The sequence below is a fragment of the Echiichthys vipera genome (genome assembly GCF_963691815.1).
Source record: "Echiichthys vipera genome assembly, chromosome: 3".
Classification (NCBI taxonomy): Eukaryota; Metazoa; Chordata; class Actinopteri; order Perciformes; family Trachinidae; genus Echiichthys; species Echiichthys vipera.
The window spans coordinates 13199265-13218472 of record NC_139828.1 but is presented as its reverse complement, the minus strand read 5'-3'; the positions used below and the strand labels follow the sequence as shown (position 1 = coordinate 13218472).

Here is a 19208-nt window from a genome sequence, read left to right as displayed (position 1 = left end):
TATCGCTCTCTCTCTATCGCTCTCTCAACTCCTCTCACACGCTTCACAACTTCACGTTCCCAACTGCCGTGTCATGGTTTGCTCTCACAACACAAACACAACACAGTACGATATCAGCAACGAGAGACTGAGAAGACAAATCTTTGTCACCGGTAAAAACGAAAAATTAAAAAAAAAAAAGAACATGGACTTGTTCCCCTTGTTTCCACATTCGACACACCAAGGCTGCTTTTTTTAGAACATGTTTTTTTTTGTGTTTGAAATCAAAAAAATGCTAAAAAATTTAAATAAACAGCAAGAAGAGATGGTGCCTGGCAGGAGTCTGGGCTGTTTCATCTCCTATATTTCTTCCCGTAACCTTCCCCCAACTCCACTTTCCGCCCCCTCCCTCGCTGCCCTCCCCTGCCCCATCTTCCACCCTTGCACCCCTCCGTCCACCGAGGTGCGACCTGATGGGACCCTCAGTCTCCGCTCCCTCTGGTTTTAACATCAACTGCTCCACAAGCCAACGGATTGCTCAGTTTTCAGTTGTTTTTTCTTTTCTTTTCTTATCTTTTTTTCTCTTGATCCTTTTTAAGTTTGATGCTGTATTAGTTTTAGTTTGATATACATTATATAAAATATATGAATATGAACATCAATTTGTCTCGCCCGGAAATCTGTTGAAACATGTCAAACACACACACACACACACACACACACACACACACACACACACACACACACACACACACACACACACACACACACACACACACACACTCAACCAAGCTTTTACAACACACACTTTCTCCTGTCCACTTTCTCCAGTTGTTTTTTTTTTACATGTGATTTGTTCTTTAAATTATCTCAATTTCTGACATGGGGGACATATAAATGTTTATTTTAGGGTGTCCAGAGTGGATGGAAGATCATCTGATTTTATATAAAACTTTAAAACTATGCAAATTTCTGTCATGACATTCTTCTGGAGCCTATTAGGGGATAAATGCAGGTTCATGGATTCCATTGAAAATTTTGCAAAGCGAAAGAAAAACCCCAACATTTCATATTTGATGTTTTGTTTTCTTTTAGCAAATCTGAGCTAGAGATTTAAGTATTCTCAAATCTGAGGTGTCATGATTAGCTGGGAAATTTTGCTTTAAAATGGTGAGACACCAGAAACCAAAGCCTGAGTCTAAATAATTAAATCACAAAGGCGATTCTGTGACACTGAGATCTTGATATGCGGTGTCCCTGTTGATGTTAAACGTCTTCTTAATGTCTGAGCTGTCAGTTTAATGTACGTTTGATTAGAAACAAGATAACCTAAATACGGTGCTAATCTTGCCCAGGTCGTCCAGTTTCAGTTTAGATATGCATCTTCACATCCCTGTCACCACAGACCGACCTTTTACATATAACAAACATTTTAATATTCTCACTCACACGCCACTTGGTAATATCAGCCACACCGCAGCTAATTTCCTGCCTTCAGTGAGGAGAGATCACGCAGGCTTAGCCCTCCATCTGTAGCAGGGCTCCTCTGTCAGCTAAAGGCACATTTTAAGAACCCCAGCAGAGCAAGCATCACTGCAGAATATGCTGAATTATTCCTTGTGTTGCTGAGAATCATTTTAGTTTCTTTAATGAAGACAGCTGAAATTTAACTAGTAATGCAGATCAAGAGCTATTAGAGAGTATTTGTAAGACTCTGGAAGGATTTTTTAAGAATTATAAGACTATTGGTTAGTGCTTTGATACTATTAACAGTGAAATTAATCAACAGGCTTTCCTATTTCACCGTACAACTGTAATATATTACACAAGTCAAAGTCAGACTTCAATGGTTGTGGACTTTACTTCACAAAGCTAAAGTCTTGTCTCTTGCGGGGAAAATGTAAGACCCTGTTTAGCCCCAGCGCAGTTTCAATCTGCTATGAACCGGCTTAGACCAAATGAGGAGAGGAAAGCAAGGCAGTTCAAGCTGTTTAGAGTTTGTCATCTTTAAAATGGGAGATCTGTGAGCTTCACCTTAATCCTTGTGGGTGAAATAGACAATTATCTCATGAACCTCTCTGTGAATACTGCCGTCAATCCTTGGATGTTTATTATTGGAAAATGGAAGTATGAAAATGTTTTCTAAGGTCATTCTTTACCATGTAGTTGTCTTTTGTAATGCAAGATATACTTAAGGTTATACTTGGGCTATTGTGTAATACACACAGTGAGTGTATCACACAAGTGTCCTCGAGTGTGAGCATGTGTTTGTCTCATTTCTCACGCGAGGCATGAGTCGGCCTGATGTGTTCAGCCAGCCACACTTCCCTGGGTTTGACCAGACACGAGATGTCGCTTAAGGCACTGACAGAAACACTGCAGGACAAATTCTTTTGGCTTTCTGTCTCTCTTTCTCTGTTAATTAAAAAAAACATTTAGTGGGGAAAAGGTACGACAAAATATATATGACAAAAATATCCTTATTTTCAACAATTGATATTGAGTGGAGAAAAACATTTGGTTACATAAACCTAACTGGTTTTTATTGGTAAAACCTCTATAGAAAAGGTTTTCCATGAGCCTTGAAAACACCTAAAAACTTAAAAGCCGTTATTTCAGTCAAGGAACACGGCACAAGTAAGCAACATTTATTTATATTTATTTTTTAAGATCTTTGGCATTGGTCCATGAAAAATATGTATTGTGGCAAATGTTGCAACCTTTTCAGAGATGCCCCTTGGGAGCCATAGATGCAGCCTTGACTCTAGGCCGACATGGCTGTGGGACTGATAGAGGGAGGAAGCGACGTTCACCCCAACAGCAGCAAGAAGACATAACGGGTAACAGCTCAAATATCCCTCAGTGATCTTCCAGCTACAGTACGATGACAGAAAATCTTGCAGATCGGTAAATCCCTTCCTGATTTCATGAGGAAATTACACTAATCATCCTTCATGAGCTGATAGTGACGGCTTCATATGATTGGTCAACAAAGTACCGTTTAGGTTTCGTGCCAAATCTGTGTGAATCTTCCTCAATTTTACTACTTACACCTTGAGGATACACCTAGGATAGAAATTTCTAGTTTCAGTTTAAATGAATGCACCCCTAAAATGATGATCTATTTCTCGCCCTGTGTTGCCTTGAATTCTAGAAGAAAACAGTTTTTGTGTCATGCCTCCGCAAAACTATATCAAAACATACATTTATGAGTCTTGTTTACCCAGTTGTTTGCTCAGTACTTCCCAAACACATGCCTTTTTGCTAAAACCTTACTATTTTAACACTTAAGTACAAACAGTCCCCCACTTACACAGGCATGCTACTCGTCTACCCCCTATTCTATTCATCAGTATTTTTTTCAGTACTTTATCAGTATTTGGATTCTTCGTTCCCCATGGAGGCCTGCAAGAAAAACAAAGTTTTCTTCAAGAATCCAAGCTAACACAGGGTGAGTAATGGATATATAAATGGTCATTTTGGCGGTGAAGGACTCCTTTAAAAGTGATCTGGCCATGATGTCTTGAAATCTATAATCAGTGCTTCCTCCAAAATATGACCATGTAGAGTCCCTCAGTTCTATCAGTCAAGTCAGTGGGAAGTCCTTGAATTTGACCAGTGAGAGTTGAAGCCCATTTTGGTTCAGAGAAAGGCTGAACTTTGTTGAAGCCCCAAGGGCAAATGTTAAATGTCTGTGAATGACATTTGTAATACCTACTGTAGATGTATGTGTGTTGGCCGTACAGACATGTGCAGCCCCGGGCGAGGGCAAGGTCAGAGCAGGGTGGGGAGCTCAGTGAGCGTGAATCCCGGTGCGTTTATGCAAGAGACAGACAGGTGCACCTCTGCTCGACTGTCAGAGTGTGTCTTCCTCTGGGAACAGTGTACATAGTGCAGCTCCTCTCAAGTGTGTGATTACAGTTTCTATCACGCAGCTTTTTGGATGTAATGTGCACAGGCATGTTTCTCTGTAGCGCTGCACCTCATGATGGTGATATTGTCGGAAATGCCAATGAGACATAACGATATTCCTCTCATACTTGACCAAACTTGTCATCAGTTGTTTTTCCTTCACTGGGGAAAAGTCATCAGGTTTTTAACTGTTATTAGGGAAAGAAGTACAGTTGTGTAACAAGGTTTTGTCGACATACAGTGCCTATAGAAAGTCATGATACCCTTTTATTTTGTTTTACAGCCGGAAACGTTTATACGTAGAAAACATTTTTTTTTCCAGCATGATTTACAAATTTTGCCATACAGCATTCAAGTGAAAGTCAATTTCTGAAAATTAATAAAAATGAAAAACAAAAATATCAGTTGGAAAAGTGATGAGTCCCTTTAGAATAACCATTAAAAACATTCTCAGGTATAACCAATCACCTTCCAGATTACACACCAAGTTAATTGGCCTCCACCTGACATCAACTGTAGTGTTTTTGATTACTTCAGGATAAAATCAGCTGTTCCTTGAGGATTCCTCTCCTAGTAGTGCATGGTAACACAAATAATTCACCATGGTTGGAGAGATGCTTTCAAAAGAGCTCTGGGATAAAGTTGTGGATAGGCACAAGTTAAGAGAAGGATATAAAAAGATTTCAAAGGCGTTAACTTTCCCTCTGAGTACCGTTTAGAGTTTTGTCCAGAAGTGGAGGGCATATGGCACCACCCAGACCTTGCCTAGATGGAGCCACCCCTCCAAACTGGATGACCGAGCCAGGAAAAGATTGATCAGGGAAGCTACCAAGTGGCCCATGGTGACCTTGAAGGAGTTACAAGTCTTAATGGCAGAGGTTGGTCGATCTGTGTATGTGACAGCAATATAACAAGTTCTACATGTATGGCAGGGTGGCAAGAAAGCACACAGCACACCACCCAAAACACACCACCACTACAGTGAAGCATGGTGGTGGCAGCATTATGTTGTGGGCTTGTTTCTCTTCAGCAGGAACTGGGCAATTGGTCAGGAAGGTAAAATAGATGCTGCCAAGCCCATACAAATTCTTGAGCATACCTGCGGCCTCTGTTAGACACTTGAAAATGGGCAGATGGTTCACCTTTCAGCATGCCAACGACCCAAAACACACCGCCATATAAACTACACAGTGGCTAAAGGACAGGAAGGTGAATGTCTTAGAGTGGCCGAGTCAGAGCCCGGACCTAAATCCTGCAGAACATCTGTGGATGGACTTGAAGAGTGCAGTCCATCGCTGCTCACCACAGAATTTGACTGAACTCGAACAGCTCTGCAGGAAGAACGGGGGAAATATTTCCCAATCTAGGTGCACAAAGCTGGTAGAGACATATCCAAACAGACTTTTGTATTTAAAGCAAAAGGGGCCTCCACAAAGTATTCAATCTGGGGACTCATCACTTTTCCAACCCTGCCATTCTAGTTTTTCATTTTTTATTAATTTCAGAAATTAATTTTGAAATTTCACTTAAATGTTGTAAGGCGAAATGTGTAAATCACGCTGGAAAATATATTTTATTTTATGTATTATCATTTCAGGCTGTAAGCCACTGTGTTTGATAAATGAGTTCTTTTTTCCTTTTGGATTACACAGATTGACTACAGCACAGAATTATTAACTCAAATATTAGATATTTGTAATGATGAAAAGATAGTGTCATTTTGGATGAACAAGAGCCTTTTCCGTAGTATAGCATTATTTCAAATGAATATTTAACTTGTATTTATACATTCAGTTTCTTCCTTCTTCTTTGATGACTGATTATTTAATGACGTTAAAATGCATGAAACATCCTTTCAAAACTTCTCGCTTTTTTACACCATTATTGCCTTCAAGTATTAGCTTTTTTTGTTCAACTTTGACTTTCTCTCTATTAGAGAGGAGAAGGCATGAATGTTTTTTTGTGTCTGTGATGTAGTCCAACTTGGCTGGATGTCTTAATCAGCCCCTTCTAGGCCGCACCCCTTAACTGTGACACAGGGGGATGAGAAAGTGTCTGTGTGGTAATGAGCTTACTCTGCCGGCTCCCCTGCCACAGATTCACTGGTGGCAACATCAGGTTGCTGTCTTGATTCTCCGGCGACAAAAGAGGAAAGCGTCCATGATGTTTAACCAGCTCCGCCGGGGTCAAGAATGCAGCCCACTGGCGAGGGAACAAAATTCCTGACACAAGTGATCTCCCCTCCCTCCTTTTGAAGTGAGACCCACTGAGATCTCGGAGCACGGCGGCTCCTTGAATCACAGAGATCTCCTCTCGTATCCCAGACTGTCCTAACCTGGAGGGTCACCCCAAGTTTACTTTCTCAGAGACGCCGGCCCTGCCCAAAGAAACAGAATCTATGCAGCTTAAACTATTGGGTGGGCACAAAAGGAGGGTCATCTCTCCCTCTCTGTCCCTCTCTGTTCACAGTCCTGTTTGTTAATGACACAATAGACATGGAAAGACTTTGTTCTTATCTTGAAAAAAACAAAACACGTGTTCCTTAGAGGCATGTAACCAATCTGATTTAAAAATCTTTTTTTCAGTCCTCTAACATGTGCTCTTATTTCCAAACGACGGTGCAATGCTGAATTAAATGGTCAGCCTATTTGGAGAAAATGAGAAAACAAACAAGCCTAATTTAATCAATGAATCAACAAATAACCAAAAGGGAAACATACTTGAAGCAAAATGCATTTAACAAGTAGGCAAAGACATAAATTGATTTAGTTATACTTCTGATCTAATTACTTGTCACTATTGTAACCGTTGAAACCTTTTCCTTTAATATACAGATTAAACACAGTGTGTCAGCAGCCTTCCATTTTGTGTCTCTGTGCTGACATGGGCTCTGGAGGTCAATACAGTTTTATTGGGTTAGCATCTTTTAAGGAGAGACGTGTGTGCCCTGAACTGAGGTACTATAAGCTACTATCAGCCGTGCAGTTGACCTGTGGATTCTCCCTCTTGCTGTCTAATAATAAATCAGGATTTACTGTGATGACCATGTGCAGCCACATTCTCATAAATCCATCTAACATAATTTCAGTAAAGCCACTATTTTTTATTGCCCCTTTTGTTTGTTTTTCAGTGGAAATCAAGTTTTCCAATCATTTTTTTCATACATATATATATCATATATATCATATATATGTTACGATTATTTCCTATTAATTTGTCAACAAATTAATTTGTCAACAAATTCATAGGGAAACGATGCCATTTATTATTTTTTTGTTTAGTTAGTTTTCGTTTTTTATGTCGTCTTCAACAGTTGTTGTTAATGTTATGTTAAATAATTGTTTGTTTACTATAAAATTTACTTTTTAAAATGTGACATTTTATGAGTAAGAATTTCAGTCGGGAATGGAGAAAAAACATGAGGCAAGGCTAAAGGGTGCACAATCAAAATAGTGTCATCAAGTGATTCGTTTAATATTTAAAACCCTCTGGAAATCAGTGAGAATAGTTCATAATGTGACGCTAAAGGGATATTCCTCAGAGAGAAAATGTACTGATTATAATAAGCAGAAAACCCTCCTTTTATTTTCACAGCGCGTCTTTTAATGTGAATCTCTTGTGCTGGTGCGGACTGGAGCAGGGGGCGCTCCGCTGTGACACCTGCATGCGCTCATTAACGGCGGAGCTCCAGAAAAATAAAGTTTAGAGAAAAGGAACCAACGAAGATTGATCCAATGTGAAAGGGCCTTAGAAATATTTCATAAAAAAAATGTTAAATCCTGTAATGTATAAAATAAAAATAAAAATGACACTGTTAGGCCTAGTATAGCCTATATTAATGCGCTAATACAGTCCGGGATTATTAATAAGTGAACATATAAGACAAATAAACGTTCCTAACGTATTCTTTAATTGTTTTGTTAACTTCTCTATAAAGTGTCTTCGCTGCAGCTCGGCCTCGGCTTGTTGCTCAGTTCATTTATAGTAATGTTCCTCACGCGCACCTCCAGAGCTGTCTCCTCGCGACGCTGCAGAGGTGTTTATAAAAAAACCCTCTGGTATTCGGATTATCAGCCGCATGGGATAAAGCAATAAATGGGCCAGTGGGGTCCTGAATGGGTGCAGTGGCGTGAAGGGGAGTAATTACAGCTTCATATTAATTGTGTTTTTTCTGAGCGCACATAGTCACACACACACACACACACACACACACACTGAAGCGAAGCGGTGGTGGTGACATCTAGGAGGGCCACGTCTTTGTACTGAACACTTCAAGTTTCAAAAACAAGGCCAATTGAAGCGGCGGAGCTCAAAGCCGGCACCATTGTAGGCGAACACATTGAGTTTTGATTGGGAACAATGGTGTTTCTCAAATTTCTAGCAAAAAGAAAGCCATACTCCATCTGTGATCTCAATGAGCGCCTATTCATGAGCTTCCTTCTTTTCTGCGCCATTCGTTGGTGGAGAAAAGGAGGCAGATGTGGAGGGATAGAGCAGGGGAGAGTGCGTTTTAATTGGCTGCAGTGTGTAGGTCTGTCCCCCCCCCCTCTCTATCTCACACACACACACACGCGCACGCACACACACACTGGAGTTATATTCCACTATAGGGCTGATGCAGAAGGGAGAGCGAGAGCCCAATAATCTCGCCATGTTGATGAACACTTGTAGCCCATTCATTAAACAAAGATAATCCCTGCCAACCTACCTCGGGGGCACAAAAACGTGTGTGTGTGTGTGTGTGTGTGTGTGTGTGTGTGTGTGTGTGTGTGTGTGTGTGTGTGTGTGTGTGTGTGTGTGTGTGTGTGTGTGTGTGTGTGTGTGTGTGTGTGTGTGTGTGTGTGTGTGTGTGTGTGTGTGTGTGTGTGTGTGTGTGTGTGTGTGTGTGTGTGTGTGTGTGTGTGTGTGTGTGTGTGTGTGTGTGTGTGTCAGTCACACTCTGTGAGCTGGCCAAAAGCTTTGGCAGAAAGCGACCCTTCAAATCTTTGAAATATTCATATGCCATGGCGGGGTTATCCCCCATTTACAAATAAGTGTTATTCTAGCGGGTGAAGAGTGATGCTTGAGAGAGCCCTCTCTGCCTCTTCAGCTCAAGTGAAGTGTTTGCAGCCTTATTACCCAGCCAACCCTGCTGAAATTTTGCCTATACGCCTTTTTGTCTTTGTGACTTCTTCTGCCAGGCTGCGCGCTAACCAATGACACTTTAGGGAACCTTTTGAGCTTAGTCTCCAGTGTTAGAATAACTTGGTACATTTACTGTCAAGTGCAATTTTGAGCTACTTAGTATGTGTAGCTTGCTGATTTATTTTATAAAGTACTTTAAAACATGTTGTAGATCAAACGGGCCTCCAGCTCATCTGAAAACAACGAATACTGCATTAGTGCAGTATTAGTGCCAGTAATGTAATATATTAAAAAATGTAATTCATGATAAGTACTCTTTTCATATTTTAACTATATTTTGCGTTTATTATTTAATTTAAGTTTGCTCTGGTATCACTTACTGAGTTAAGGATCCTGAATACACCTTCCATCACTTCTTCTCGTGCACAATTAGTTTAAATGTTGATAATGACTAATTACAGACCGCGTGTGTAATTATTAGATTAAGTTGTGGGGACAAAAAGTGTCCACGTGATAGGGAACATTAAGGTCACCATCGCCAAACATGATTTCAAATCAACACTTATTTTCTAAAGCTATAATTTATGTTACTGTTGTATGTCAGCGTGGAAAGCTGGTTATAAACTCCCCCAACAATGTGTTGTGTGTGTGTGTGTCCACATGCTCCCCTGACTCTGCAACTTAAAGGAATGCATTTAGCTTGATCCATTTCCCCGGCGCAGTGGAGCTGGTGTGAAGTGGCAGGTTAACAACCTCTTTTCTATAAGCCCGGGCCGACTCGGTGTGCCCGTCAAGCGTGTAAATACTTCTGTGAAAAACCCCGTGCGTTTCTTTTCTCCGCGGCCCCTTAGTCTAACTGCTACTCTAACCTCTGCCTCTGTGTGACGGGGCCGGCTGCTGCAGCGGGAGAGCGCGGGAGGGGATCCGGGCCCAGCCGGGCTGCAGGCGGGGCAGCGGCAGTGCAGAGAGGCCGCTAGAAAGACGCACCGGGGTGCAGGGGCAGCGGAAACATGCTGCTACATATGTTGGGTCAAGCATGGTCTTTGTTGTGATCTTAAAAGGGTGTTAAAAACCCACTCGGCTGTGGCCCTGCTGAAAGAAATGAAAGCATCGCGTCGTTTTTTGATGCATAGGCCTAATGAAGTGGTTAAAAGAATGTTGGATTTTCTAAGTGCTCACAGTCACTTTTTAATTGCGCGGGGGGCATTTTTAATTGGCCCGGGAGGAACAATGGTGAACATAATCCTTATCATAATGCATATTTTTCAAAATTGAACTCCCCGTAAGGCTCGGCCAAACTAAAAACGATAAATACAGACTAACTAACTAACGCTGCGTTTGCGCGCATTGGATGAAATCAAAGTTTAACCAGATCCAGTGTTCATTTAAGTGTGCAGCCTCCAGAATTAATTCACCTGTATTAATATTAAACACAGAGCCGTAATAGTTCTCTATGGACACATCGCTCAATAAACACTTGTCAAGTCCAAGTCATTAAAACCCACTTCCGCCAACAGTGGAAATTGATGATATGATCAGCTACAGTCAATTGTTTAGAACAGTTCCCTTTTGTTTTGTCTCGGTTTGTGCAACACACTGAGCAGCTAGACTAATGAGAAGTGCAGCTGTTGTATATTTTAAAATCCTTCATCCTGAGGTGAAATGCATATATCATCTCTCCAGTGAGCGCCGGGCCTTCTCTGCAGTTTGCAACTATCACTTTACCGCGCATGGCGGGCGCGTTTTCATCCGAGTGAGTTCGCCGCCCGTGCAGATACTTACTTTGAATGTCAAAAAGATGTAGTTTTAATATCGTCTCCATTAGCCTGTTGGCTAGGTAATTAAGGTGCAGATGACAGCGGCGAGGGAAACAGATGGCATTTGCTTACAGTGATTCAGAAAGTAAACAATGAGCCTGGGAGGGGAGAGAGAGGCAGGGCTGCACACCCTCACTGCTGCACACCGAGCAGCCATTTCTTCCTTCATCAGCTTTCAAGTTGGTGTTCTTCACTAAGACTGTTCTGCATCCTCCAAGGGACTGGCAATTGTTGATTAAAAAAACAAAACAACAACAAAAAAAAGACATCTATAACTTTTTAATCTGAATTCAAATACCTGCATGAATTATCTCCCGAGTGAACAGGTGAGGAAGCAGGTGGTTTGCGCGTGAGTTGCCCTTTTGTAGCTCTGCGCGTGGAGGACTCGTTCAATCTCCGGAAGCATTGCGGTATTATCGTTAGTCACTTGACGGGAGGATGACACCACCACCCGGGGCAGAGCGCTGATTCTATAGAGTTCAATGATAAAGAAATCATTTTTAATTTAAATGATTTGCAACGCTCATGAAGTTATGAATTATTGAATGAAAAAAAAATAGAAATTTGACAATCAGGTGTACAGAAATATCTCATTATCCCACACACAGCTCACATTTAAAATGCTGCTATTATTATTATTATTATTATTATTATTATTATTATTATTATTATTATTATTATTATTATTATTATTATTATTATTATTATTGTATTATCTACGAATAGGATTGACTATTTATATCCTGTAGACAAGAGACATCTTAATTGAATTAGACGTTCGTATTTTAGTTTAGTTCAGTTAATAATGATACGTCTAAAATACTAATCCTATGGATAATATAATGATTCTAATAATATATTTCGATTTCTTCTTTTAATCATTGTTGGGTCTGTATAAATATGTTTGATTTATATATAATATATTTTTAAATCTATTTTATTATGAGAATAAATAACTAACTGAGATAGGCTACAGTAATATTAACTGTAATCATAATAGTCGAACTAACAATAACAAACAATTATTTCCAGGAATCTGCAGAAGTAAAGGAATTATTTGTAAACGATGATTAAACAATTAAAATGTGAAATGCTTTGGTTTCATTTCTGTATTTAATACCATTTAATACCATACCCACTTAAACGCGTATACGCAAAAGCGCTGTAAACAAATGAGACTGATTACAGGAAAATCGAAAAATTAGCAAGTTTTTCATTTTTCTTTACATTCTTTTAAATGTGTCAAAGCGAATTATCCTCATGGATCAGTTCGTGTCACATTGCATTTGAAAAAGCGAAATCATGGCACAGAAAATCTTATTTAATCCACGGCTCCATAAAACGGAGCTGATTTCACTTATGCTTTATAGACAAAAATCATATTTCCAAATATTAAATGCTATAATTAGACAAAATAATATGTTGGACGTAGCCTCAGAAGCGTGAGAATATAGCCTATGATTAGTTCGTTTTTTCCTCTCCAATCGACTTCCTGAAACAAATAAACTTCCATATAAATTAAAATTCCGTTACATGAAGCTGATGTCGCGACCACCAGATGATGTTATAATTTGGACGAGATTAAACACTCGTATTTCTCCTGTAGCCGAGTGAGCCGTGGATGTTCACCGCTTAGCGTCACCGACAGCTTCACTCTGTGCAGCCAGTAACCCTCTGCAAATATAGACTTTTTTTGCCAGATTAAATTCCACCTCCTCTTGAATCAATAAAATAAATTATACTTACCTTCCAAGCTGATGAGATTACAGTCACGCATCATCTTTATTATGGGGGGAAACATAAATCTTAATCTAGTCTGTAATTAGTACCATAAACACAACTATAGACGCCAGAATGGAGAATTCATACTCTAACAACCATGTCGCCAAATGATACAGAATATTTCTTGAGGAATATAGTTCTCGGAAGGGATGAACATTTCCCATCGTTTTAGGGCTATTCTTTTCTTTTCTGAGGTTCCTGTTTGGCGGCATCTCACCCCATGATAAAGCGGAATAATTGGAATAACACAGGCCATTGTGCCAAATCTATAAAATAATTTTTTTTAAATATACACAGCATCGATTTTTTAGCTTTCCGGGAACTCCCTTCACATTCTTAACACTTGATATTTGGAATAAGAACTCAGGTGGACACAGTTGAAAAAAGAGGCAAGCCAATCAGATTGCTCCTTCCCCGTTTGGCCAATGACAGACGCCACATTGTTGTCAAATTTGTCTAATGAAAACGTAGGAGCAACAATAGAGAGGGGGAGAGAGGGATCTGTATCCACTGGCGATCTCTGGAGGAAGTTAGTGTCTCAGGCTGCGGCGAGTAACAACCTCGGCTCCTCCTGGACAGTTTGAACTTTCCATCGGGGAGGAATGATCGCTCCTCTATAGGCTCCTGCTCTTTTCGGAATCCAACTCGACACTCTCATCGTATTCTTGCTTCTTCTGCAGACTCCTTGAACAGTTTACATTAACGTTTCGATCATAGATTTTTATCTTTTGCACTATAACCTCGACATCGTTGACTTCACCTGTTGCCCAGAGATGGTGAGAACCACTGAGCAGATGTGAACGCCTCAATACTGGTATAACTAAAACAGATCGTACAGAAGAGAAGCCGTTTTCTTGTTTACAGTTCAGTTACACCAGCGAGGAACAGGGGCATGGATCTGAGACAGGAGCTCCCCGCGGTCTCCTCTGCCTCTCAAGTCCACCCGGGAGCAGCAGCAGCAGCAGCAGCAGCGGCCGCCGCTGCAGCCTCCATCCCGGTGTCCATGGCCAGCAGCCTTCTGCGCGGCCCTCCGCTCATTCTGCGCGCCGCGGACAAATACCCGCGCACCCCGAAGTGTGCCCGCTGCAGGAACCATGGCGTGGTTTCTGCGCTGAAGGGCCACAAGCGCTACTGCCGCTGGAAGGACTGTATGTGCGCCAAGTGCACATTGATCGCCGAGAGGCAGCGAGTGATGGCGGCGCAAGTGGCCCTGCGGCGGCAACAGGCGCAGGAAGAGAACGAAGCCCGGGAGCTGCAGCTGCTCTACGGCACGGCGGAGGGACTCGCCCTGGCCGCCGCCAACGGCATTATCCCTCCTCGGCCGAACTACGAAGTGTTTACCTCCATCAACAGCGAGAGTAACTCAGGTGAGTGGAGCAGCATTAGACATTCATTTAAAGAATAGTAGCGCACGTCTTTGGTATTGTATAAGAGGGGGCAGAGAAGTTTAAAAACTTCAGTTCGGAAATCACATTGAAACATGCAATAGAAATAATCAAAATAAGTTCAGTTAAAATCTTATATCTCAGAAGGTATATTTTCCAAATCATATTTATTATTGTGTCCATTAATATTAAACTGTTATGTTATATTTTGGTGACTTTAGACACGTACAATTAGTAGATTGGTTTTCGTTTGTCCTTCGTATTAAAATTGTGTGCCTTTAGCTTATCATTGAACAGTGACAGCTAGTTTGATGCTTCGGTAGTAATGTCATAGTCATATATTGGAGGCCTAATGTAGGCCTATGTAATAGACACGTGTTTAAACTACTGCTCTTTAAAAAGCCGTGTAACTATGTGTTATTTCCTGACTGTCGACCTCTTGCGGATTCATTCACTGATTATGACTCTGTGAGGTTTACTGATTCCCTACTGTAACTTTCACATGTTGGCACATGTTGTTCCTCATCTCACACGCTGTGGTGTTGTGATTTTGTCAACAGAGTCAAGTATCCAGAAGTACGAGATGTTTTCTAAGAGCCAGCTGTCCGGTTCTGCCCCCTCCCAGCAGACTGGGGGGAAACCGGCATCCGCCGAAAGTGACTCGGCCCCGGGCATCTCGTCCCCAGACGGCCGGCATGGAGGCTCTGGTTCAGAGAACGGAGACAGCGAGTCTTTCATCAGCTCACCGGTCTCCAAGCCTTTAAAAGACGGAGGGGAAACTCCCGGATCCGTCAGCTCCCTCGGCTCTGATTCTGGCTCTGAGACCGACAAGGACGAGCAGGAGCCCTCTCCGTCTTCTGCGGCCTCCCGGCACATGAACGCCATCGACATCCTGACCCGAGTGTTCCCCAGCCACAAGCGGAGCGTCCTGGAGCTCGTCCTGCAAGGCTGCGGTAAGGACGTGGTGCAGGCCATCGAACAGATCCTCAACAACAGCGGAGCGCAGGGCTCCAACAAGGCCGGGACAGATGAGACGTGGACGGCTGAGAGGGTGCTCCAAAACGCACAGCAGTCTCTGCCGTCTTCCGCACCGACAGCCGCCCCAACGAGGCCCATGTTACCCGGAGCCATGACGCTCAGTAACCGCTCTGCGTTTTCTCCTCTGCAGCCAAACTCCCCTCACTTCGGCGCCGACCCAAGCACCTATTCTCTGGGCACTCACCTGGGACTGAACCCGCTGCGGCTGGCCTACTCTGCGCACAGCCGGGGACTGGCTTTCATGACGCCCTACTCCACCACCGGGTTGATGCCCACCCTGGGCTTCAGACCCCCGATGGACTATGCCTTTAGCGATCTGATAAGGGACAGGACAATGTTACACAAGGAGCAAGGTTATGCCAGCGGCCTGTACGGGCCTTTGGTCAACAACACGCCGGAAAAACAGTGAGGCTGCTGGACTGACCATAGACACACATTGTATTTGTAGCCACAAGTGTTGAATATTCTGGCGAAAATCTGTGATGTGTTTTGGCTGCAGGCTACTGTACATAGTAGGATTATCTGGCTTGTAGTCAAATGGGTTGAGAGGGGGGGGAAACTAAACTCACTTATGTGTAATTTTCCAAAATAATTTTTATATGTTTGGCTATAGGTTTGGATGACATCCCCCACGTATGGACCTGGTAAAAAAAAGAAAACGTGAAGCTGAAAAGATATTTATAAATTCCAAAATAAATCACAATGAAGCCGGGAAAGTAAAAAAAAAAAAGTAACCCAGTTGCACAAAAGGCTAAAACTATATACACCTGCTTTTTGTTACTGATTTTATGTCAATTTCTGCAGGATTTAAAATAAAAATAATAAAAGTAACGGAGAAATGATTTATCAGAGTTATGACTTGTTAAAGCCCATCACTGATTGGTGAAACTGAAATGCATATGATGTTCAAAATCCAACTTTAAATATGCATTTCTCTCACACACATGGGTTTTTAAATGAGGCTAAATTAAGTTATTATAACATGTAGGCTAGATCACGGATGTTAACCCTATTTCCTGGTGTACAAGTCGAACTAATGATGTGTAAATGCCATCTCTTGTTTCTTATGTATTATTTCACTTTCCTCACCAATTTTGTTTAGTTCATTTCCAACTGCCTGTATTATATATTGCATTTGGTAATATGAAACGCTATGCTATACCTGACCTATACCTTTCATTTATTCTGTTAGTCAGCTCAAATATTTTGTGACAAAGTGCTGGATCAAATCAGTTAATCTTCAAATGTTACAAGCTGTGCTGTCACATTGTATGAATATGCTGGAAATAAATGTTATTTTAAAGAAAGTGGAAAAGTTGAATTATTTTGTGTTGAGTGATGTAAGAATAGCCTTCTGTCCACGTGTAACACATTTTTAAATTTGTGAAGTGAGCATCAAAAAACTCAAGACCTCGAAAATCTGGAAAACTTCCAATGTGTCACTTTCTGCACACGAACCCTTTCTTTACACAGCACATCCACAAAGACATGCTGGCAGGTGTTTCAGGTAATAACATAAATTAAGAGTAAATAAGGATAGGCAGATTAATTTTAGCACATTAATTCGCTGCAGTATTGTTTGGCTGTTCTTTCTGAGGTAATAAAATATGCATTCTACAGAATCTCAATAAACACAATAAACATAAAACTTACTGATATCTTCTGACGTTTTTGTAACGCAGTGAGACTTGAAGCTGTGTGAAACAGTTAAAAAAATCATAAACGAACGGTCTGCTCTGGAATATACTAATATATACTGTATATTTACAGCTTTTTAGGGACAATATGTGTTTTTTCTTCATCTTCTTCTTCAGGAGTACAAGCGATATGTTACAGTTTACATAATATACACACTATAGCATGTAAATAGCTACAGACACGGACAAGAGAGGAAATAGATGCAATAAAATATTTAGAAGCGTTTACACTTTTAAAAGCCTGCAGGCCAGTTAGAGATGATGGACATCCGAATGCTTAAAAAAAAAAAGTCCATCCATTTTATTTTATTTTTAGAATCCAATTATTATATTAATCATTCGCTATTAGATTAGATTAGAGGTCCTATACACATAAAGAAGATGATTGTAAAAATCCAATCAAATAGTCACCAGAAGTCCAGAAAAAAGCAAAGTAAAAAAGGTGTAAAGTTCATTCGTTTCAAGATAATTAGACTGGTGGAAGTCAATACATATATATTTTTTTTGGTCTAATTTTATTTTTTAAAGTCTAATGCTTAATTCATTTTCACATAAACCCAATGTGAAATCGTGCGTAACTGTAATATAAGGAACTATGTGGACCATGCAGGGTGATGGTAGGAAAGACGTTACATTTTGGGGGAAACCTCCCAATCTTGTATGAATCCCTATAACAACATTTTAGATACTATTAATTTGGAAATAAAGGTGTTCGACTGGACAGTTTTGCTGCTGGTTGGTACAGAGATGACAACACTGTCGCCACCCACTCAGGGATTTCACCGTTTCCACAGAAACCTCCCCATTGCCAAAGAGCAGGGGCGCCATCTGCAGGGCTACCAACGTCAGCACCAAGCAGTTCATCCTACTACTATTGCATTTCGTCTCCAATTCAATGTTTAACGCTGATTGGTTGAGCGGTAGAGGCAGATATGCCTGTTAAGCCTGGGGGCCTGAACTGAATCAGGTCTGCGACGGCAAAGCTAAAGCAAACGAAATGTTGATTTTATAATAATCTCACACCCTGTCAATTTTACATTTAACACAACACACACACACACACACACACACACACACACACACACACACACACACACACACACACACACACACACACACACACACACACACACACACACACACACACACACACACACACACACACAAACACAAACTATGTAGGTGAAGGGTTGAATTTAAAAGATCTTAAAAGATCCCTTAAACTCAAAAAATTATAGCAGTGGCAAGTGAGAATTTATCTAAACCGTTTTCTCTTCTGTGCTTGTGACCTAAAACAGGTGAAGACGTTTTCCATCTGCTGAAACAGACGGGGAAAAGTTTTGGCAGGGGATTTTTTATCTTTTTATTTCGCAGGACCGTTCTTCTAAGTTTCTTCATCACTGAAAACAGGTGGCATAGGTTTCAAAGGTTTTTTCAGTGTTTTGTTGTTGTAATAGTTATTTTGGCCACCAGAGTGCACCACTATCCCTTGTTCTAATCTAAATAGTCAGTTTCACAGCAAATGCATTGCTAGGCAACAGCTTGGTTAGTTCCTGTCAACTAAACAACAAACCTGCCAAAAAATGTTTTTAACTGTTTCTTTAAAAATACAAAAATGAGCCTGACAAAAAATACTTGCCAAAACTTACGTTTTAAATACAGGAGAGAAAACAATTTCCCTCAACTGATGTAAGTGATGCAATGTTTTGGGTGCATAGGACCACATTTCCTATCTATATCCAAATGATCACAGCCCATTCTGTTACTGTTGTTGACTCCCCTCATAATGATGCAGTTTTGTGTTGCACAGGCAACACCACTAGATGACAGTCTTGTCTAACAAATGGCTTCTGCAGAATACAATTACAAACTGTACATGACGGACATCTGTAAGACCCAGTAGCTCTATATCTTAAAGTGGGACCCTATAGCTGCATGTACTAATGGTCAATTGCTGCAAAGTATGTAGTTTTAAACAAAATCTAAATTGCCGATCTGAACCATCATCTGTACTGGATATACATGTTGTTTAAAATATACCTGCTGTTTTCACGTGTTTCACTTTTGTTTCAGTTAAACTCAAAAAAAGCCTGATGAACTGAGCCACATTATACAGTGTGTTTGTATGTGTGTAAGTATACATCGCACACTTCAGGTGCTGGTTTTGATTATCAGTACATACAGTGTCCTCTGCTGGCCACTCGTGTGCAAAGCACCAATAGCATTGCAGCCCTTTGCCACACCTGAACAGGATTAGTTGTCCTCTTTTGCTCAGTTTGTGGTGACTAACATAAATGTTAGTATCATTTTCTTGCCATTATATTTAAAGATTCTGTCTGAGCTGCCTGGATGTAAGTCATGGCTTTATTGGTAATTGTATCACTGTGCATCTGCCCCAGAGTGTGACAAAGAAGGAAAGGAGGAGGCAGGAGCAATACTGATCTGCTACAGTGAATCCACAACTATGTTTTCCC

The 19208-nt window shown here is 41.0% G+C and overlaps 1 protein-coding gene across 1 annotated transcript; it reads left to right on the top strand.

Moving 5' to 3' along the window:
- Positions 1 to 13506: 13506 nt before the first annotated feature.
- Positions 13507 to 15446, top strand: dmrta2 (DMRT-like family A2; the record flags this gene model as incomplete). The annotated part of the gene is made up of 2 exons (XM_083911514.1): positions 13507 to 13981; positions 14560 to 15446. The coding sequence occupies 2 exons, from the start codon at positions 13507 to 13509 to the stop codon at positions 15444 to 15446; spliced, it is 1362 nt and encodes a 453-aa protein (XP_083767640.1).
- Between the last annotated feature and the right edge of the window lie 3762 nt (positions 15447 to 19208).